Raw genomic sequence first — 23,158 nt, 5'->3', positions numbered from 1 at the left:
TTCAGGGGGGAAGTGCTAGGTTGAAAGATATCCTCTCTTGCCTTTCTATTTTAACTCATGACATCGTATCAGTAATTCTGGCAGTGGTGATGAGAATAGATTTAGAGTGGAAACTCTGGCACGGGTCCTTTCCTCATTAATGACTAGGATTTAAAAGTTTACACTGAAGTTACCTGGGTTTATGTTTCAGTTGCTATTCTTTCCCATTATCTGTCCTCTGTTAATATAGTATTCACAAGCTTATACCATCCCAGCAGAAACCCTTATAGCATCCTTCACAGCCTGCTATAAAGATATATGTATATCTGTATCTATCTATCTATCTATCTATCTATCTATATCTCCATCCCCTGGTAGTATGTAACCAGAAAGGTCTACATTGAAAGGAAATAGGCTACAGCGAAAACACTGAAATATCCTGTCTGTACAGTCTGCTTTTCAAAATACTGATTATTTAAAGCAAGTGGTAGAAAACTGAAACACTAATGTGTGTAAAATATATGATTGTAAAAAAAAATCATAGCTGCAAGATATGTTTGGCAGTAGTGAAATGATTACAGAAGACTTACTTTGGAATCTGTAAAATAGTTTCTCATTCTTGGCTTGCTGGGGTCTGCATTATAGAAGTTATCACTGATTGGAATACCTATTCCATATACAGATGGAGGTCTGTAGTTTACCTGCATATAAAGGCACCAAAAGAGAGAGGGACATAGATTAAATACACATTCACTGAGTAGAACAGAGAGTAAGAAGCTATGCTTAATGTTAGGATAATAAAAGGATTCTTCTTAATGTTAATGTTTCATAATTCATTCTTAATGTTAGGATAATAAAGCAGAATTAATGTGGATGAAAAAAAAAAAAGAACACAAAACAAAGCAATGAATATACCTATATTTAATATTTTTGTTCCCAGGGATCCTTCAGCGAAAACACATTATTGTTTTGAATAGATTTTTTTTCACTTTTAAACATCGTCTCAGCAGCAACAAGAGAGCTCACATATGTCTTATTACTCATATGAATTATGTGATTCAGTATTTGGCCATGATTTTTTGACTGAGTCCTTAAGACTGAGGACTTTCACATGATCTCCCGTCTCTATTCCCTTGTCTGCTCAGAAACTATGTGAGAAGAAGATTAAATGCTTTCTGTCCCCTATAACAGAAAGCTCAGGAAGCTCAGTGCATCTGTTACACAAATAAAGACTTTTATAGGCTTGGCTTAAGTTTAACTCAGAGATATAAACACAACATGAAGGTTCATATTGCAACACGTATGAACACCTGTTTGATATTCCTTTGCATGATCCAAACACAGAATGAAGTTATTTTATTTAGGCAACCAAATCGAAAATGCAAGTTTAATAGGAGATACAAATTCTGTTAATCATTTGCGTTTTAAACACAGCATATATTATGCTGTTTTAAAATAGCTTAAACTCAAGACTATGCATTTCACATAAGTAAAAATACTTGGTAGCAAATGAAACGTTCAGCTATTTAAAGAGGAGATGTTTAGAGAATGACAATTAAATGGTTCTTTTCTAATAGCAGCGTAGCGAATGGTATCGTAATTGGGAACTGGGCCGTCTCTTGCCTCCAGCTATCTCCGTTCAGATCTTTCATAGCAAAAGAACCTAGGGGTCCCAAGAGAAATTTCTTCTTTTTCAAAACACTCTGCTAAAAAATAAAAGCCTTCAATATTCATGGTGTTACATGGAAAGTAGTACTGTAATTTATTCAACCTAAATAGCTACAGGCATGTTTTAACACACTTCAAAAAAATCAAATCATTTCATGCCTTTTTTTTTTTTTTTCCCCCCCTCCTCAAATCTAGTGGCCGATTTTGCACATGGACTTATTCCTACACAATGCCTTCCCACTAGACAAACAGGCTGTTGTTGACATTCACTTCTTCACTTTGAAGAAGTATAAACATCCTGTGTGAAGTAGGAAGCCCTTCCTTTGGCAGACCAATGCCTTGACATTCACCTAACAGTGGCTCAACTTTCTTACCGGCAGTTCCTTTAGGATAGGAAAACCATTGTCATCCTTTGGTGCTTTCTGCAGCCAAAGTTCAGGAGTCACTGGAACTGGAGAAATGTAATGAATTGATTTCCCATGCAAGCAGCCAGTCTTCAGTGTTATAATAAATGCTGATGTTTGACAAATACAGGATGCTTCCGGGATAACCACAGCTATTGAAGATTTACCCTGTAGATATTTACAGTGTGAAAATAAATTAGCACTCCCAAAGCAAACATCACCATGTAGAGGAGTGCTGTAAAGAGCTCATTTTCACATAGATATATCATAGATATATTTCCAAACATAGAAAGTTTGCTAACCCAATTCAAGGAGAGAAAGGGGCTGGCTTTAATCAGTATATCACTTCAAAGCTGCCTTTATTATATTATGCTCCTACAGTAACAATCAGGAAGTCATTTAAATTGATCCTCGTTTGGTTAGGAAGGGATTTATGGCACAAGTTGTTTAGTGAGATGTTCTGAAGAAGTCACAGCTTTAATCTGATGAAGCCTCATTTTGCACGTTTTCAGTGCATGTGGCAATGCCACCTTGTACCAGAGCACCTGGGGATTAGGAGCTGGTAAAACTGATCAAGGGAAATGATGTGGACAAGTATGGCACAGGCAGATCCCTGTGACACATAACTGGCACTGATGTTATTTATGGGCTTGTATTTTTAGCTACTGGCAGTGCCTATCGCAGCAGTGAGGGATGGTAGATACAAATGGAAAGAATACTTTGAAAAGGGTGTTATTTTTACACTGAACTTCTCATATTGCTCAACCGATGTTGCCTCAGCATGACACTAACACACTCAAAGAAAAGTGCCTGTCACAAGACCATAGGAACTGCCCCTCTGGTCAGACTAAAGTCCATTTAGTCCAGCGATCTGTACAGTGACCAGTTGTGAGTAAAAGAATATAAACAAGATAATACAGAGTGGTCCTTATTTTTGATGGTTAGTTGTTAAAGTGTTTGGGCCACTGTCTTCAATGGCAAGAATGGGCATATCCTGCATATATTTGTCTAATCCACTTTTAATCCTGCCTATAATTTTTGTTTTCTAAAGCATCCTGAGACAATGAGTTTGGCCCTTCAAGTAGGTGGCATGTAACAAAACTGTTTCCTTTGGTCTGTCTCAAATTATTACACAGCTGCTGCATTTCTGGGAAGCAATGAACTGCCTTCTTCGTTGCACTGATCCTACAGACATCTGCCATGTCTGCCTTCCGCATGTCTTTCCCAGCAGGAACACACAGTTTCACTTGCTTGGAGCCTGTTGTGTGTTTCTCATCGTAACTGTTCACTCCTTTTGTTTCATCTAGTGCTACTACAGCTTTCCTATTTTTTTTTCTCTATTCATTTCATAAGAAGAATAATGGTAATACTCAGTTCAGGTTCTCTTGCCATGGAGCTGCCAACCCAAACTCTCTCTGTGAGTAGTAACAGCTAAGTTAGAGCTCCTTACTTTGCAGTTTTCTTCCAAAAATCTTTGTTGATCATATTTTTTTTACCAGACATTTTACTGCCTCATTGCCTTGCACTGATTAAATCTTTCTGCAACTTTTTGCTGCCATTAGTTGTGACTTTGTTGCATAATTCTGCCTTCTCCAAATTCCCCCAGTTCTGTAGTCATTTCCTTTTCCCTGTCATTTGTGACAAGCTTGTACAGAAGGTACAGAGATCCTGTGACACACACTAGCCATCTCCTTTGTTATTTGTAAAATAATGACCATTTGCTTTTATCTCTTGGTCCCATCTAGCTGCTACTTGAGGGACAGCCTTCCATCCTGTTCCATGATAGCTTAGGTTCCTTGAGAGGATTTGAAGAGGACCTGGCTTAAGGCTTTTTAAACTCCAAATCTCCTACAATCACTAGCTCAACCTCCTCTCATTGCTACATATGCCAGACATGATTTCCTTTAAAGTTCACATTGATTCTTGCCTCATATTTTGTTCTGTGCTAGTGTCTACTCTATTTTACAATAATTTCAATGAGTTTCCCACCCTGCAAGTCAGATTTTGGGCACTGCCATTCCTCAGATTACCCCCTGGAGTCCTTTCTGAAAATGGGTAGCACATTTGCCACCTTTTGTGCTTTTGACTGAGTGAAATGATAGTACATTTCAGTCAGTGAGGTGACTGTGAGGAACTGAGGAAATAAGGAATTTCCTATTTAAAATTCTTGGAAGAAAACTCCCTGTCCCGACAGTCATTTATTATTTAACTAATTTGTTTTACAGCCTTTTCTAATGACTAGTCGGAGTGGGACAGTTCTCAGCTTATTGCACAGTTACAATTGTAAATCTCAAATGCATATCTATATATAAACTAAATAACTCCAAAATGAGAAAGCTCCAAAAGAAACTTTCTGTTTACAGGATGCTATAAAAGAACTAAAAGTAGTAATAAAAAAAGGAATCAAAATGAAAAATTAAGAATATTGTTGCTTGAAGTTTCATATCATATCATAATATATTCTTGAACAATATTCGTTATTGAATGTTCTATCCAAGGACTGGTCAAAGATAAACTGGAAATTTCAATTTAAAAAAAAAACCACTTTTTTTTTTTTACACTATATAAATTAATCTGTAGCTTTTCAGATTCTCTGAGTCTAAAAATAACCTTCCTACTACTACAGCTAGTCTGAATGAAAGCAAGCTCCCTAACTCCATTGTGAAAGCCAGGATGACCTGTCTTGCCTTACTTGCTGATTAAATTTGTTGTGAACAGAGAACTGCAGGATGTAGCCATCAATTTCATCCCAGTACTCTTTCGTAGTCACTTCCAGCAGCGACGGATTGCCAATGAAGAGGCTTATCAGGCGCTTTTGAAACATTGGGTAGGCTGTGAAATCAAGCAAATTAAAAATACATACATTCACTCTTCCATGCTCTAAAAGTTAAAGAAAATTCAAAAGAAAACAAAAATAAATTTGAACTCCAGAACTTATTTTCAAAGAGCCAGTCAAAGGATCACTTGGTATGTGAAAGGAATAGGAGAAAATCTTCCTCATAATTCTTCCTGTTTTCCGTCTACAAGACTGGTAACTGTTTCTTTGCCAGTTCTTTGGCTCACCAACTAACCTATCCTTTACTGTACTGTAGCTGGAGACAGTAAGTTTTTGTCTTTAGTCTTTCCATCTGCACTTACCTCATGCTTTAAAATCTGTACAAAATGTTGCTGTTAACATCTTCTCTCCGCAGAACTGCTTTGAGCTCTCTAGTTCTCGGGCTTAGTTATTTTCTTAGAGGCAACTTCTTCCCACCTGCAGTGCTCCACACAGCACATGCCAGATCTCAGCGGCCAGTTTCTGCCCTAGCAATATCCTTACCCTTGCCAGTGCAACTTTGGGACACTTCCAACTTTACATCCAGGTCAGCTGCTCCCAGCAAAATCAACTATAAATCCCAGAATTGCTCCTTGGTATTAGCTGATTTGGTGCCTCTATTATTTATATTATATTTATAGGTGATAGGAGAGGGCACCACTGTGTTAAGGAGCTTGTCCATCGAGCTCCTTCCTCCCTGCCTCCTGTTGCTCAGGTCCTACCAGACGCACAAGTTAGGGGCTGGCCTCTTTTCTGTACATGAGTTGCTGTTTTCACACATGTCTTAGAGTTTAGGAGCACAAAGGTCTTTAATTTCCCAGATGGACCTGAATTCATAAATGCTGCAGTCTTTAGAAAATGTGTCGTTACAGTGTTTTGTCCTCCTAGTTTGGAATGGTAAATCTAGGAGCTGTTTTTTCTCTGTGATTTGAACAGCACAAATATACTTGTATTTTCAGTGAATTTTCCACCAGGGCAAGCTCCAACTTCAACTAGACAACAACAACTACTGCAGAATTACCCCTCTCAAGTTTGGGTGACAGATGTTTGTATTGACAGATGTGATTCTGGTGATCTCATTTTAAAAAGCTGCCCAAAGCAAACTTTTACTAATAGAAATAATTTACAAGACAAATGTTACTATAATCCACAGTATTTTTCACATAATTAAAATTCTAATTAAAATCATTTCCTATGCAAGCAGGCACAGCATCAAGAACCGTAATAAATCACAGAATGTTCTAAAACTGTGTATTGATAATATTTTTCTTTGATAATACATTTTTTAACATACATCGCTGTCAAACCACTCACTTTTAATGTTATATTAAGTTTCTTTTAAAGCAGTTTCATTGTTATGCACACTCTCTTTGTTTCTATTCTATTAATCTGATTTATTCAATGATCTATTAAGGCCAGCTACTTAAAAAGTTTGGTCTGAGAGTAAAGGGCATATAGGTATTTGTTCATATATACAACAGAAAATGAATACTTCTTTTTTTTGAAAAAAAAAAAAAACATTTTACTTGAAATGTCATCAGCCATATTTATGTACATGTTTTTCTTTTGAGAATTGTCAAAAGCCATTCTTCTTCAATGAAAACAAGAGGGTAATATGTGCAGCTCATTTAAATCAATGGAAAAGTGCTGCTTCCCAAATTAACTTTGAGAGACTGAATCAAAATTACAGATGCACTTAAAGCGTTTATAAGTTTCAGCAAGTTTCAGCTTTTAAATTATCCTGCTGCTAAGTTATAAGAATAAAGACAGTGTGTGTGTGTGTGTGCACACTACCAAATTCAAAGAGTCTTAAAAGACTTCATAATAGGCAAAGCAAAGCAAATTTACTTCTGAGCAGGAAAGAAGAGAAAAAAACCTATAAAATTTCCTTTTGGCTGAAAACTAGCATTTAGAATAAAATTTCAACAAAATAGGGTTTGAAAATAAGGACAGAGATTATAGTAGAAACTCCAGGTTACACTGCATACAAATTACACACTTACCAAAGCACTAAATGCCAAGTCTCTTACCTGAATATTGAGGAATTACTCTAAATGTGAAATTGTAGGTTGTGTCCAGATCCAAGTATTTAATGACATTCCTTGCTGTATGAGTGTTCTGTTGTACTGAATATCTGCATGTGTCTACCTTCAGCTCCCATTTTTTTCCATTTGTAGTACCAAAGTTGTGCATGAACCATTGGCTGGATGGAATGCCTACATCGAAGGGCACCTTCTCAGGCATGGTGGGCTCTGCTTTCGCTGTCTCATTGTCCACAATGGCCGTGATCAGGAAGCTGCTGCTCCCGGGAATCACCACTGTCTTCTCCACATCAGTGATTCTAAATCCATCGTTACCTAACAAAAACAAAGCTAAGCATTAAACTTCTTGAAAAATTCACTTGAAACTCTGCTTTGTGCACTGCAGCAGAAGCCACATCTGTGTCTCTCAATTTTATGTTTCAACAGCTACACCAACCAACCAAATCAGTGTAGCATAGAAGAACTTGCTGCTAGTGACAGAGTTGCTTTTTGTTTTGGAAATTTACAACAGGTTAATCTTTCAAAACAAACTATTTTAAATTGTGGTACCAAAAAAAGAAACCCATTTTTTTTTTTTTTTTTAAATTGAGCAATCCTTAAGAGTTCAAGGACTGGGGATACACACTCCATGAAGGAAGAACAGTGCAGGCTTAGAGCAAGCTGGCTTTTCAAAGGTATGGATGTTGCTTATAGCATCCTTTTCTCTTCAGTCAAGAGAAGCAGGAAGTATGCAAACAGCTCAGGTGTCAAGAAGTTTTTGCTGACCGTCCTCTTGGTCACATTCAAATTATTTTTCTTACTACTTCATAACCCGCCTCACTTTACATGTGTTTTTCTGCTTACATTTGTCCCTTCTCTGGATGCTTTCAAAGCATGACAGTAAATACTAATCTTCTCAGTAAAAATTTACATTTATCAGGAAGTGCAAACCTTTTTAAAATGTTAAAATACTGTTTAGATAGAGAGTCTTTTTGAAACTGGTGGATATAACAGCTTCATAAGCTATTAAAGGGATGACTGGGGTCCTTTTAGCATTAGAGACCTGAAACAACACACCCCCTGCCCAGAAGCTTCCACAAAACACAAGGTGGGCACGTGTGGGTGGGGACATTTATGGAGGGACCACCTGTGCAAGTGTGCCTGCCTTCACTGTGAGGAAAGTGTCCTCATATTGCCTCACATTTATGGCAGGATAAGACGCTGCACCTGAGCAACAGCTGCCCTGAAGCAGCTTTATCAGGATTTTGCTATAAATAGACATGAAACAGTCTCAGGAAGAGGATCTTGACAACTCAGGCTGCGGGCGCCTTAGGGAGATTAACTACTTTATAGTGGAAATGCTCTTCTTGACAGGGCAGAAACCCTGAGAGTGATTCCCTGAAGTGGTATCTTTTGATTTAAATTGAAAAAGAGATTAGTCAAATCTAGTGGTTTTTTTTTTTTTTTTTTTTTTTNGTTTTTTTTTTTTTTTTTTTTTTTTTTTTTTTTAATATTTCTGAGAAGTTTTAGCTTTAGGCTTTCCTGATGCTCAAAACCCAAACAGATCCCAGTCAGCAAACTGTACCATGTCTGAGAACAGAAGGTCTGAGTTTGTGTCGCTATTTTAAAACTGCTGATTAGACTTTTTAAACCTCATCAAGACCATATATTTAAAGTGGAGTTTTACAAGTCTTGTGGCACTGCTGGGTATAACAACCAGCTCTGATTAAAAGAAATGCAGAGTCTGAGCTCCTCTAGGAAACGGATGAAATCTGAGGGGTGTCTGCCTCTAACAAAACCACGTGGAAAACTGAAGCACAAGGACTGGCTGAAAGGGAGTGTTACTGCAGTAAGGGTGATGTGGAAGGAGTGGGGAACCAACACAGGAAGCAACAGAAGGAGCAGAAGGCCAAGGAAGAGCAGAATAAATACTAGCAAAAACTAATGACAAAAAACTTCTTGGCCTGAGCAGTGGCAGGAGGTGGCTTTTCCACACACATACACCCAAAAAATAGTACACTTCATGCCTCCTGTGTACAAAGAATGTATGTTTGTAATCAAATGTTTGACTCCAATCACTATTTTATGCTTAGTTGAACTAATACACATATTAAATTCAGTATAAATAAAAGAGAAATAACAGAGTTTTGCCTGCATTTTTGCCTGATTACTGCCTGATCTAAAGTCATCACAGAACTGATTTGCGGTCTATTGGGTGATCAGTACTAGAGGCAGGTCAGCTGGAGAGATGGAGCAGATGGATGGTGAAAAGATCTTCCTCCTCCTACCACACCAGCACGTGTAAAGCATTCTGCAACACTGCTGAAGGTGGTCAGAGCACCAGCAGTTGATGGCACTATAGTGAAATTTGCCCCCAAAAGCCCTTGATGTGACTTAGTTGTGAGAGGAGAAAATCAATCTTGGAGTGCTAGCAGTCAGCTAGTAAAGGACAGCATCTTTATAAACTACAGCAATTTCTAAAATGATTGCATAACTATGTTTCTAGCATACCACAACTGAAATGAAAACAATATTTAAGAACCTTATTTAAGTACAGGCACAAACTGAAGCACTGAAAGTTCCACAGGAACTTAAGGACAAAATTCTTAACAGTGAGGGTGACAGAGCCCTGGAACGGGCTGCCCAGAAAGGCTGTGGAGTCTCCTTCTCCGGAGATCTTCCACTTGGATGCCACCCTGTGCCATGTGCTCTAGGTGACCCTGTGTGTGCAGGGGGGTCGGACTGCATGATCTCTATAGGTCCCTTCCAACCTTACGGATTCTATAACCTAGTTAAAGATACAGGCAAGGAAACCTACGTGTATATACAGTGCTTGAAATAAGCAGAAAATGCTTAGGTTATGAGGTTAAAACCTTCAACTATGAATCAAGAGAAGTGAAAGTGAGGAGCTACGGCTCAGAGAAGTTAACAGCTCCTGGCATTCCTTGCTGCTCACAAGAGGATCAGGCTGCTCATAGCGTGCTGGGACTTGTGGTGCCAGGATGCAGCTAGGACTTCTGCAAGCCAACTACTACTGCTGCTCTGGAGGAAAGAAACGGCCTTTCCTCCCCGAGTCCAATGGCCACCAACCCTCACAAACATCTGCATTCCGCATACCCATTGGCACTTCGGCTGCCAAGAAGAAAAATTTGCCTCCACGGTCCTTATAGAGGATCTTTTGACTCCTGAAAGTTGTGATCTGGGAGCTACTCCTAGTTGTCACAAAGGTAAAATACCTCTTGTTCAGTAGTATTTAATTCCCTGCCAAAGGCAATGGCCTTTGAGCTAAGCTGTTCCTGGCATTTGTATGGCAAGTGGAGCCTTTTGCCCTCAGAAAAGGTGGTGTGCTTATTTAAAATAGAGTACAGTGGTGTTTCAACACAAGACTGCAGTTCAGGACTTGAAATAAGAGGGAATGTACACCAAGTAAAGAATTATGATACTTGACCAGCTACATCTGCAACTTACCAGGACGTGAAAGGCGAAGTGTTACGTTATAGTCACCTGAGCCATTGGTAACAGTCAATGTGTGCTTTATGCAGGGACTGCTTTCTTCAGATTCAATGGGGAATTTCTCAAGAACATTTACGATGACAGCGGACAAATAATATGGAGAATATCCCAGAGGGAATTCGTCAACTATCAGACCTGCTCCAACTGGCCTGTAATGACAAGAAGTATAACTTTCCTTATTGTGTTGGGTAATTCACCAGGTAAACAGCACATACATTTCATGCTATTTCTACAGATTCTGAAAAGAAACTGTTCTCCAAAGTCAAAGTGAACTGCTCAATATCAGATGTGGAAATCAAGTGACTGGGACAGAAGAAAGTATACTTGAAAGAAAATCCTTCAAAGAAAATGGAAAGGTTTGGATTCTTCGGTTGTAGAGCCCTTTGCCTGTCTGCTGGAAAAAAAACAACAACAACAACAACAAACAAAGAGCAATTACTTACCTCTCCCTCAGTAAACAGAGTTCACACAACCGTGTCCATATGCACTCTCCTGCTGTTGACATAAATTAGTTACTAGAAAAAGGTGCTCTGAGCCAAGTTATTCAGTGACTGAAACAGAGCTTTACCAGATTCACACTGAGATACTACACCAAAATTACTGAGAGCCTTCAGAGCAGCTAAGCCACAGATATATACACCCATACATACATGCACACACAGACAGCACAGCTTCCATAAATTCAATGTTATGGGAATATACCTAACAAGCATAAGAATTTACTGTGCATTTTTGCAGAGAAATCAAAATGCCTTGTGGGTTCTAAATGAGCCATCTTGGAGCAGATCTTTCTACAAGCTGGCAATTAAGTTGAAATTCTCTGATCCTTAGATAAGTCAGTAGATACAGAGAAGAGTGCAAGAAATTTCCTGTATTGTAACATCTAAAATTAGCAGAGCAATTCTTTCTTCAGAATTTTGTGGTTTGGGGCAGACAATAGAGATGGGAATTTGCTACTTTAATATGGCACAAAATCTTTAAAAAAATATTAAGAATTCAAAAAATATAAAGAAGAGGTTAATAATAGGTTATGGTGCACATGTAAACTTTATGAAATATCAAATATTGTGGGGAGGAGGTGTTGAGACACATAAAGCTTTTAGCCTGCAGATTTACACATACATGAAGGATTGCATTAAATGCAGTATGGGATTGCATCCTCCTCATTCTCTTTGGCTATCCTCTGAAAGGTTCTGTTAAGTAATAGTAAGAAAAGAAATGTTTAAGTTTGATAACAGAAACTTTTTCACCTTGGACCAAGTTGTGTCAATACTCAAAATTGTCAAAAATTTGACTCAAATCTTTGAGGTAGGTAACATCTGTTAGTTTTGAGATCACCAAGGGAAGGATTGTCTAACTCTTCCAGGCTTCTGGGAAATGAAAGGACTCAGGAATCTATGAGTCTTTGGTATCAGAAATTGCAATATTGATGGCACCAGTTTTGCAGACCCAGTAAGTTGTGCAGAATATATCGTGTCCTCACTTTCAGAGCTTGTCTAGTCAAAGCAGAGACTCCAAGCAGCTGTGCAGAATGCCTGCTTTGTACTGCAGACCACGTACGATGCAGATACAAGGAAGTAACTGGTGCTGCTGCTCTGAAGGACTCTTCTCTAGAGACACCAAAATAATCAAGCATAGACTTCACATAGACTTCAGCTTCCTATAACAGGACATCCTTTATTGGGGTCATTAGAGAAGTCATCCAAGGATCTTGTCCTCTCACTCTGAGCGCCGAGCAGAGAGCTGGCAGCCAAATAAGATGCTCCATAAACCTTGTGAACTAGCAAGTATTTTCAGTGGAGGGCTGTTCACAGCTTGCTGCATTCTCTTACCGGTGTATGAGATAGACCCCAGAATCAGGAAATTACTTCTAACAACTTGAGCCTTTCAGTAGTTTTAGAAAAAGAACAGAAACAATTTTCTGTTTTTTTGTGCCTCTGAAGAAGAAGAAACACTCTACAAACCTGTTGCTGAGGAGTACAGCATCTCATGGAAAGCAAGGCCTGAAATAGGAGGTATTTTTAACAGGCTCTAAGGGCACCTCTTTGTATTGTGTAAATAAACATGAAGAATTCACCACAATTCACATCTACTCTACTAAACTGAGCTCAGTTATCCTACCTCAATTTAAGGGGCATCCCTTCTGCCTACCATCATTTACAATAAAACAAACCGAAAACAAGAACAGAGAGATGCATCCTGACAGCTCTGTCATGCCTGTGAACAATAAATAAATAAATAAAGCAATTTGATGGCCATTCTGTTTCCCTTAAGGATAGAGGCCCAGGGGGGCTCTCAAGGGCACAGGGAGTTCAGGAGCACATCAGTAAGCACTAGTGATTGCAACAGTCTGCTCTGCAGCCCACGGGAATGGGCTTGTGCACTGCGTTATTGGTCTGTAACAGAAGGGCATCTTTTACTAGAAAGAGCCATTTGAATGTAGAATATGGCCTTAAAGCAGCGCCCTGCGCTGGGGCCCTGATTGTTTTACCCTACCTATTTACTATTTGCTCCTTTCAGCAGCAAATCAACTAGCTCTCTCTGACATAAATGTAACCCATCATATTAGCGTGCAGTTTTAACGAGCTTTAAACATTCATTTGCACAATTTGAATACTGATATAACACAAACACTTAAGGGTCAGCTGAAAATGAAGCTTGGGCCATTGCTGGTCCTTATGAGAGTCTATTGAAGAGTGTTTCAGTGTTTCACCAGTGAAGTGCTCATTCAACACATAAAATTAGTACATAGGAACGAAGAAAAAAGTATGAAGTCACAAGAAAACCGGATTTTATAAATACTACACTGTTGTATTCGAAAATCAGATACAGCTGGATCTTACACGCGGGACTCAGCAGGACTCTAATACATATTAACTGTGATTCTCTCAAATGGAGGTTCCTTTAACTAGATTATTTGCTTCTTGTATCATTCCAGCAACCCATTAAAAGACAAAAGAAGTAATATTTTTAAACTTTACTTTTAAGTACCTGACAAACCAAAACTTTTTAGCAGTCTCTGAGAATTCATTCGTTTCAGCAAAGCTTTGCTTGAACCAAAACTACAAGAGTGAATCTACTTTTGAAGAGTGAAAAAAATAGTAATTGGTCAAAAGCTGCCACCTCTACTTCCGCAACTAAACTATGAAACCTGACATTTAGTAAAACATTTTGCAATTTATTTCTAGATTTCTAAAACAGTATATCAGAACTATAATATATTCTGCTAATGCCCTTTTTCTAGCTTGCATGTGAAGGAATGAAATGCACTGATGTATTAAGTCTTAATATTTTATGATTATCTTACCGGTATTGTATAACTTGACCTTTATGCAGGAAACGAACAGGTGACCTCTTGGGCCGCCTCTTCTTTTTTTTGGTTGGTTTATACTCAAAAAATATAATTTTCTGTTCTGTGATATATTGTGGGGCCAGTATATTGTCAAATGATTTGTTTAACTCCTAAAATACCAGAGAAAAGAACATGGTCATCTTCTTAGTTCCACTTTATCTAATACGATATAATACAAGCTTACTGTGATGCCCCATAATCCAGTTTAAAAGCTATTGTGAAATGGAATCAACAAAGATTATTAGGCTGTTTATTTTCTTTGTGATAGACATCTTATCCTTATTTAATTATGATTTTGAAATGATTTTATTTGATCTCAAAACAGAAGCATCTGTAATACTACAATTATTTCTAGAGCAAAGGAAAACCTACATGAGCTGAACAGTGTGATTGTCGCCAAAAATTCTCTGAGCAGCAATCAACATATTCTTTTAGACTACTCTGTACTGATTTATATTACCCTGAAAAAGGAATAGTAGGATAGTAGGATTATATGATTGGATGATGATTGGCAGTACTTACATTGGTGTAGCAGGTATAATATTCTGATTATGTTATTATCAGTAGAACAGTAACAGGTACCAAGTATGAAGGGAGAAGCAAGCTGTGCCAGCACAGTTAGGGGCACTATTTTAGAGTCAAATCCAATTATTAAGCTGTCTCTGTCAACCAGTAACATCAGAAACTCCAGAATCTAGAGACTGTATAGGAAAAATGCAGTAGAAGGATTGTGTTACTCACTGTCAGACCATCACAGTAAGAGCACCTGGGACATGCTGGGAGTGATCAAGCAGACTGTGAATGTAAGGAATATAGTAATGATGGGCAACTTGTTAGCCCATTAATTGGCATTGACTGTTGGTCAAATGTCTCGCCAAGATGTGAAACCAAAACCAAATGTTTAGATTCTGTCACTGACTGCCTCATGAAATAGCTGTTTAGGGAATCTCCAGCAACTCTTTACTTGCTCCTGACCATCACATAAATCCATGGTCTCCTTAAACACTGTGTGTGAGAAATGCTTATAGAAGAAAAAGGTGTCCTTCAAAAACTGCAGATGATACTAAATGATGCCCTAACTTTTGGCTGGTTGAGTGCATAAACACATAAGATAATCCAGAAGAAGTCTGAGGAAAAGCAAAAATAGTACAAAATTATTTTTCAAACACATCAAGAACAGGAAACTTGTCAGATAGCTTGTAGGACCAATTAAATTACAGAAATGCTCAGAGGAAAAACAGGGCCACAGCAGAATTAAATGAATTGGTGGTAGCTATGTCAGCTGTGGAAAAGTTGGGGTAATTCCCACTGTGAAACCTTCTGGGAGGCAGCTTCTTCAAATAGGAGCAATGTGGCTGAGACTGAAGGGCAGGCACAGGCTTACTGGCTGGCTGGCTTCACCCTGGAATTCATGGAGATTCAAGAGAGAAACAGATGATTTACTAATTGTGATACATAACATGTCACTTAAAAGTGCCTTAGCAGCAGACTATGGAGGCTGACTAACTGCCAATAGTTTGTAAAAACAGTATCAGGGTAACTTCAGGGAACTACTGAGCAGTAAAACGGAGGCTAACTCTGAACAAACTAGTGGAAGGGGAGGCGGAGGAAGGGGAGGCGGAGAGAAAGAAAAAAAACCCACAATTCTTGCACATACTGGCAAGTAAGAAATGCTGAGGAAGAGCCGACACAATTGATTGACTCAATTTCTGGACTTCTGTAACAGGGGAGGTTCCGTTGATGCAGGCTACTTGGATTTCCAAAAGGCTTTCAAGAAGCTCACTATAAATGCTTTGGAGAAAAGAAGTAGTCATAGTAGTAGAGAAAAGTAGAATGGATGAATAAGCAATTGAAAAATTGATAGTCCTTCAGAGAAGAGACCCTTCTTACAAGGGGTAAATGGTCAGAGGGAGCTTACTGGTAGAGTTCCACATACTCTTTGCATTCAGCATATTCATGTTTCATTTGTTCAAAACTGAACCAGCAAAATGATGAATGTCACCAAGGATACTAAGGGAAGTACAGATAAGGTCTGACTCTGAAGAGCTGTACCATGGTCTTATGAGACTGACTGGAAAAGTTCTGGTGGATATCGGTGTGGATAAATAAAAGTATAGATATCAGAAAAGACAATCCTTATTTTTCATACACAGTATGGATGCCACTGCAGTGGCTCTAGGGGCCCTGCTTTGCTCCAGGAGCAAAGGACAAGGCGCAACCTTAGCAGGGCAACCGCAGCCAGGTCAGGCACGCTCCACCGGGACGGAGCCGACAGAGCGGCTCTAAATATAGAGCTCCCTTCACTCTGTCTGTGGCAGAGTGCAAACTGCCACTAAGGGATTCAGAGTTCTCTATTGCCCTGAACACTTAAACAGCTCCAACATAGTTCAGATTATATACTTAAAATAAATGTTTAGCTATACATGTGCTACAGCCTGGCATTCTCTGTACCGCATAAACATATTTTAATCTGTTTCTTGCACAAACTCTATCTTCTTGCTGTTGTGCACAGTGAGAAACAAACTACTCCTTAAGATTTTACAGGTATTTTGCAACACTTATTTAAATCTTTTGACAGCTGACCTCTGCTGATGTTAAAACGTCTATCTTTCTTATGCTCAGTCTATCCATATTTGAGCTATTAAAATTAATTAGATGCAGATCTCCCAGGTGGTCACAGTATAAACTGAAAACATTTTTTGTTGAAGTCACAGACCTGGCATATGTTTCCAAGCCTGAAAAAAATAAAAATACAAGCAAAAAGTTAAAATAAGATAATGTATGTGAGGAAAAGGCAGAAATCATACTGTTTAAGCTGATCAAGTGATCATTACAAGTTTCAGCAGTTCCAATCTGATCTCTTGCTTTGAGATATATATATAGACATATATATAAAGAAACATTCTCACAGTATCTTAATGGGGGAAATATATCTTTAAAATAAATTGACAAGCAAGTAGAATGGAACTTTCTATCCTAAAATACTCAAAAATATCATGTACATTATCCTGCACTGGTCAATGGAGGTGGATACTCTACAAGGAAAGAGGCCTTCATGTGCATGCAGCATATTATAGGATTAGGAATCCTAGGGCTGAACCTGAACCGTGATGGTGAGGGGAAGAAGCACAATTCCTAGTGATTTTCCTTTTTCATACATGGTTTACATATTCATAAATATTATAATATCTGTATAATGTTACATATCTGTAAACATTATAAAGCATTCATGGGTGAAATCTACTCATAACCACCTTAACAGGTTGCTTCCTATACTAGAGGAACAATGAATAAACTGCATTTGGATTCCAGTAGGCAAAAACAACGTCACATTTTCTCCTCCTCCAGGGCAAAGTCCAGTATAAAAACATTCAAGTAAAAACAGCAGTCGTTAGATTACTGAATCACGGTTATGTTACACAAAGTGACATGGGAAAAGGTATCTCCTTACAGGGGCTATCATTTTCAAGTGAGAAAGCAGCTAAATTATATCTTTATTTTATCTTACTATGTTATATATAGCATACTACTACAATTGGAAAAGTAGAAATGACAAGTCTGCCTATTAAGATGCGGTCTGTATGATAACAGCAGAGGAGCTATTCAATTACAGCCATCTGCATCCTGCAGGAAATGAGCAAGGAAAATATGGTATATGACTGACCAGCTCACTGTGTCCTTCAATAGCCTCTCAGCACTTGGTGGAGCACGATTCCTCCTGCTTAACACAATCACATACTCCACCTCCCTGGTTTGACTTTGTATGTTATGTGTATTATCAGTGTAATACTTTGCCCTAAGCCTGCTGCTTTTCACTCTAAGACGACTGTGTGCTTTCAAGGTTCACTCTTCCAACTATACAACTAAAGCAACATTACCTCTTTGTACAAATGTTGTCTGTGCTTTAACTGCTCTAAGCTAGCAATGCGCTCAGAACTCACTAACATTAACATTACTAAGTATTAATATCACTAGAGTTTAAGAGGCTTTCTGTGACCCTTCGAGGTTTTTACTGTGGAATAACATTAGCAAGGAGTGCCTGATGAGTTGTTAACAAAGAAGCCTTGCCATGTAGTTGTCATGCCTCATTTTATTGCAGAAGTTTAAATTCCTTACCTGCCTTACTAAAGAAAATGCTTCCTTTGTCACTCACAAATGCAACTGTATGAGTGTACACACAGGTGTTTGTTTTAACAATATGTTCTTTTTCAAGACTGAATAATAAGTGGAAAGAGTTGCCTCCATCACTGGATAACCACACCTAAGAAAGAAATAACAGTCACTGCTGAGTTATCATCCACTTTTAACTAGAGGCAGATCCTCTACAAAGATTGCTCATTACGTAATATTTTCTGAAAAAAATACAGGTCTATTCCAACAAATGTAAAAATGCAATCTATTCAATATATACATGCATATAAGTACTGTGAACAGACCAAACTCAACAGAATACAGAATTTTGTTTATAATAAATGTTCATTGATTATGTTGACCCACCATTTCCCCATAATCAAAAGCTGTTTATGGATTAGCTTCTTCAGTACTCACCAGAAAACTAAAATGAAGTCTATCCTTACTTAAAAAAAAAAATCCAAAACTGTTATAATGCTCAATAACAAATAAGTCATTTCAAAAAGTCTCACAGCAATTTAAATCTGACAGACATAAGTCAAACCCTACAACACAAGTGAGTCCACTAATTGGAAAATGTATGAAAATCTAATGATTTTGAGCCTGATTATACAGAAATTGGAAAGAACTTTGCAGAAGTAGTCCTAAAAACAGGTTTGGACAATTTAATCCAATCGAAATTAGTAATTTATGTTAGACTAAACTTCAATATTACTTTCTTTGTATACATACCTCATTTCCATAAACATAGAGAAAATGAGTCTCTGGGTGGAAGAACATTCCATATGGCATAAAACCACTGTTTGGAAATTGAAACATTGGAAATTTTACTTTCTTACTCAGTCTGCGTCTTGTTAGCTTATGAACAGCAACCAATGCCCTTTTCTGGAGAGAAGTAACATGGTAAGTACTGATAACCAAGATAATTTCATAATACTCTAATTTAGGCTACTAAAAAAGGAATGCTAGACAGTGCACTTAAGCTGGTAATGAATTTTAAGTCAGGAGAGAGCAAGTAGTATAATGCTGGTGAAAGAAAGCAGTAAATATTAATCTGATTTCAAATGTGTATTTCTTAACTGGTCAAAACCAAACCATTCAAAGTCACTTGTAATAAACAAGAATGGATTTTTTTTCCCTATATTTGGAGAATGAAAAGTTTCTAAAGTGAAGGGAAAGGAGTTGTAGCTAAACCAAATGAGCTCTAGCTGAATCTGTGGGAAGCTTGGAGAAGTTACTTGTATTTCCAGATAAATATAAGAACCTATTAATCAAAATAATTGTGCCCACTTAAAAATTTTTGATACGGTAGACTAGAAGAAAGATCTAGCACAGAAATGAAAGAGAAAAATACGTCATTCCTTTTTTTTTTTTGTGCAATTTCAGTGCATCTGAAACAGAGTTACCAAAATGTGTGAAATTTTACAAAAAAAATTTTGGTCAGGCAGAAATACAAGATGAGCTCAGGAATCACCTACATTCTGTAAACCTCCCCTCATCTCTTCAGAGTGCATTTCACACAGCGAATAAATCCTCAGGTCCTGTAAACTGCCATAGTTCATGGGTAGGAAAAGTGATGTACAAAGAAACAATGTGATTTGCTTGGGGAATAGTGAAGGAGTAGAGAACAGCATCAAAATCTCTTGGGCTGAAGTGTCTTGCCTAAACTACTAACCAACACCATGAAGCCTTCTTTGTTCAGATAGGGTAAAGTGACAAGAAAGAATAATGAATTTAATCTAACTTAAAAATATAACATGCATAAGCAAAGCAAGAGAAACTGTCACTGGTTCCATAACATACCTGAGTCTTGTAAATACTGACTCCTGTATTCTGCTGGTAATCCATGAGGAATGCTATCGGTCTTTTGGAAAATTTCTTTTTGCCAAAGGACCTTAGAGGAAGGCAATTTGACCAAAAAACGAAAGGTGAATAACTGTAAAAGCAGGTTGACAACTGAAAGAAAGAAAATGTGCAGTTATTAAATTTTGCATTTTGGCATTATAGAGGGGGAGTTTGTTTGCATTTACTCTGATTCCTTTTGCTAAAGTTAAAATCAGATTCTCAGCATAAACTACCTCTCATTATTAGGGAATAGTATGAACTAGAAGTTATTGGACTAAAAAGAAAAAAATCAAATAACAATTTTAAAAAGAAATTCTAAATTTCCAATGCTGGGATAGAATACTAGCATTTACAGAATAGTGATATTAAAGTTCAGAACACTCAGAGAAATGGTTACAAAACAGGAATCTTGAAATTATTAAACCATCAGACAAAACTTGTGCCATAAAACATACTGTTGAAGCTATTGCAAATTTCCTATTGTCTTACCAGGCTCCATGACTTCTCTTTGTTGAATGTGACGCTAATAACATCCTCTAGAATAAACAAAATCTTCATTAATCTATCTCTTAAAAAAATACAGATTGTTTGGCAAGTAATTTTAAAACAGAGTCTATATCAGTTTAATTGATTGATCTTATACATTTTTATAGAAATATTAAATCTACAGACGCTGCACTGCATAAAGAAAATAGATGTGCCTGCTGGTATATTTCTGGGCAGCTTAGGACAAACATTATTGCCTGTGCAGTATTTTCCTCAATTTAGTGAAATATTTAAAAGAATTTTAAAGACATAAAACGTGTATTTTGGTATCCAAGATAATAGTCATTTAAAGCAGGGATTGGTTCATCTAGTCTAGTATTTGGGCACAGGGAAAAGCAATCAGAGCTAGGATATGTAGAGAATAATCTCCTATATAATCTATAAAATCCTATAGAATCTTTACATGTTTGTGGTTGAGGGACTTCTCTAGATCATCCCGTTCAACAGGAATTTATAAATTTGTTTTCCTTAATTTTGAAAGATTTGAAATATTTGAAAACTGAAAAATCTGAAATATTTCCCTTCATTTGTTTTACATCTCCTGTCTATTAACTGTCTGGTGAACTTCCTTCTTGTACCGTAAGAAATTCCTTAGACCCTTTTCTACACTGGTTATGAATTGAGTCCTTTCCCAGTCTACCCTTTTATAAAACAAGAAATGGTAGTGTATTCAAAAAGACTAATTCTGGGACAAGAATACTTTCCTTCAACTAGCTCTATACTGCAGGAACACACCAACCTCTGGATATGCTATATCTCCATACACATCATAACACCTTTTCAGATTTGCAATCTGGGTTTTTCAAATGTTGTTTCCAACTTGTATAGCCAAAAGAGTTGCTTTGCATTCAAATAAATATGCAAAGCAATATTAAGAACCAAAGAATGCACACATGGGTTTCAAATTTTATTCCCTCACTACTGTAAAATCTTATATATATATATATGTGTGTGTGTGTGTGTGTGTGTGTGTGTGTGTGTGTGTGTGTGTGTGTATATACACACATACTCTTTAAAGCTGTATTCAGTTGTCCATAGACTAATCTCTTCCAAGACCTGAGTAACTTCATTTTACATGAATGTACATGAAAGAATCCTCTTCTCAATATCACAGTGGTCACTTAGCAGGGTTGATTGTACCAGTAGGTGCTCTTTGCATTCTGTGCATTAGGTGGTGGTCTTACCAACAAACTGCCTAACAGGTAACTGCTTCAGGACAAGATCTAAAGCAACCTCGTTGCTTTAAAGAGCTGGGTTAAAGGCACTGAGGCGGCCCAAGGTTTTGTCCATACAGCCTTTCCACAAGCTGCACCGACATGTCACAGTCATAGGCTACTGTTCCTCTTGCCTGACATAATGAGTTCCGGAAGAATATTAGAAAAAGGACAAAATTATAAAGATATTTGAGAGCTCTAAATTAAAAAAAAATGGCAATTAAGAATATATTCACATGAACTATGGAGACTGCTCCCCAAATTCCATGCAAGCTTAGTGGAATATGTATTCGTTCACAAATCTGAGGCTAGTTAGTTGAACTCAATTCACTTTGCAAAGCATTCTATAATTTTCATGATTTTTCCCCCTCTTTTTCTCGCAAATTTAAAATGTTGATATTTTACCTTCATAGGTTTCTCTGTTGGCTAGACACTGAGTATTATACCATAAATTTGCGCTGAAATAATCATGCTATAGGAAATAAAAAGATAGAAATAAGTCAAACGTCCTTTGACATGTAAATAAATCTGCAAATAACACTACAATTTACTTTCAACAATAAGCATGGAAAATCATTTATTGTATTTGGATGTTGCCAGGCCACCTAGAACTTGACTCATTTCATGATAAGCCAGACTGAGCCTGGTCAGTACTGTGAAAGTCCTCCAAGAAAGTAACATTATGAATTATTCTGCTAATCAAGATAGAGAAATGTTTGGACATAAAAAAAGAACCACAGAGATACCACCCACTGGAGACTAAACTACTTTAATTACCCAGAAAATCAAAACTCTGCTTGATCAAACTGCTTAAACACACCCCAATGCATACCTGATAAGAGTATCATCTGGCTACATGCCAGCCAAATTCAGCAGCTGCCACTAACAGTTTTTAATCCAGCACTGCATTTTTTTTAACATTTTATCCCCAAATGACTCTATGTTAAGATGTTAAATGTGATCTATTTTATCCCAAAGAGTTAAAATACTTTCAAATAAATATTTACTGTTCTAAAGAGATTTGCAAATACAAATGTTGAAAATAGACTGTATTTCCAGATTTCTTACCATTTCAAAGCCACAAAAGGTCACATTATAGAACTAGGGAAAAAAAGAATGAAGAATAAAAATAGCACAGACAGCACACAATTGTAATGCTAGTAAAAGATATCTGCCAGTGTATTTATAAGTTTTCTTGTCCTTTTTCTTTTATCTTTCTAAAATTCTTTTATCATTGGATCATATGGCAATATTGGCATTAGCTACAGCAATAGAATGTGATCCTTTAATGAGGTCTTATTTTGTGGGCATGGTCTTGCTCCTCTAATTCGTTAAAATGAATTAAATATTTTGAGAGAAATATTTGTGCACAAAACTTGTGATTATACATCTGATATCTGTACATCATATAAAACTGCACATACATAATTTAGAGAAATGGGAACATTCAGATACTTCACACAGAGTCTTTTAATTCCAGAAAGATGCCTTCCTGGAAGTCACAGTAAAGGCAGATCTAGCAGTATTGTTCGTCATTAAGATAGCTCAATATGGAGTCTTTCAACAGGACAATTCATAATTTTGCTAAACCAACTACCTGGGAGTAAAATTCTCCTTGCAGGCTTTATGTCTCAGGCTGACATTTTGAAAATTTGGGAAAAAAAATAGAA

At 37.3% G+C, this 23,158-nt stretch overlaps 1 protein-coding gene across 1 annotated transcript in view; it reads right to left on the bottom strand.

Moving 5' to 3' along the window:
- The window catches only part of CATSPERB (cation channel sperm associated auxiliary subunit beta), a 45,816-nt gene that overhangs the window by 6,745 nt on the left and 15,913 nt on the right, over positions 1-23,158 (bottom strand). Inside the window, exons 9-21 of the mRNA XM_026046914.1 lie at positions 22,557-22,589; positions 21,894-21,960; positions 20,218-20,264; positions 19,687-19,839; positions 18,616-18,768; positions 17,869-18,013; positions 16,336-16,487; positions 13,708-13,862; positions 10,356-10,549; positions 6,897-7,223; positions 4,744-4,883; positions 2,022-2,219; positions 570-680 (exon numbers count right to left, since the gene is read on the bottom strand). Coding sequence (XP_025902699.1) covers positions 570-680; positions 2,022-2,219; positions 4,744-4,883; positions 6,897-7,223; positions 10,356-10,549; positions 13,708-13,862; positions 16,336-16,487; positions 17,869-18,013; positions 18,616-18,768; positions 19,687-19,839; positions 20,218-20,264; positions 21,894-21,960; positions 22,557-22,589 — 1,875 coding nt within the window. The remainder of the gene's footprint in view (positions 1-569; positions 681-2,021; positions 2,220-4,743; positions 4,884-6,896; positions 7,224-10,355; positions 10,550-13,707; positions 13,863-16,335; positions 16,488-17,868; positions 18,014-18,615; positions 18,769-19,686; positions 19,840-20,217; positions 20,265-21,893; positions 21,961-22,556; positions 22,590-23,158) is intronic.

This window comes from Nothoprocta perdicaria, unplaced genomic scaffold, assembly GCF_003342845.1.
Source record: "Nothoprocta perdicaria isolate Ctin4 unplaced genomic scaffold, notPer1 scaffold_108, whole genome shotgun sequence".
Taxonomy (NCBI): domain Eukaryota; kingdom Metazoa; phylum Chordata; class Aves; order Tinamiformes; family Tinamidae; genus Nothoprocta; species Nothoprocta perdicaria.
Note: the sequence above shows the minus strand (reverse complement) of the source record. Positions and strands in the feature narration are given on the sequence as shown.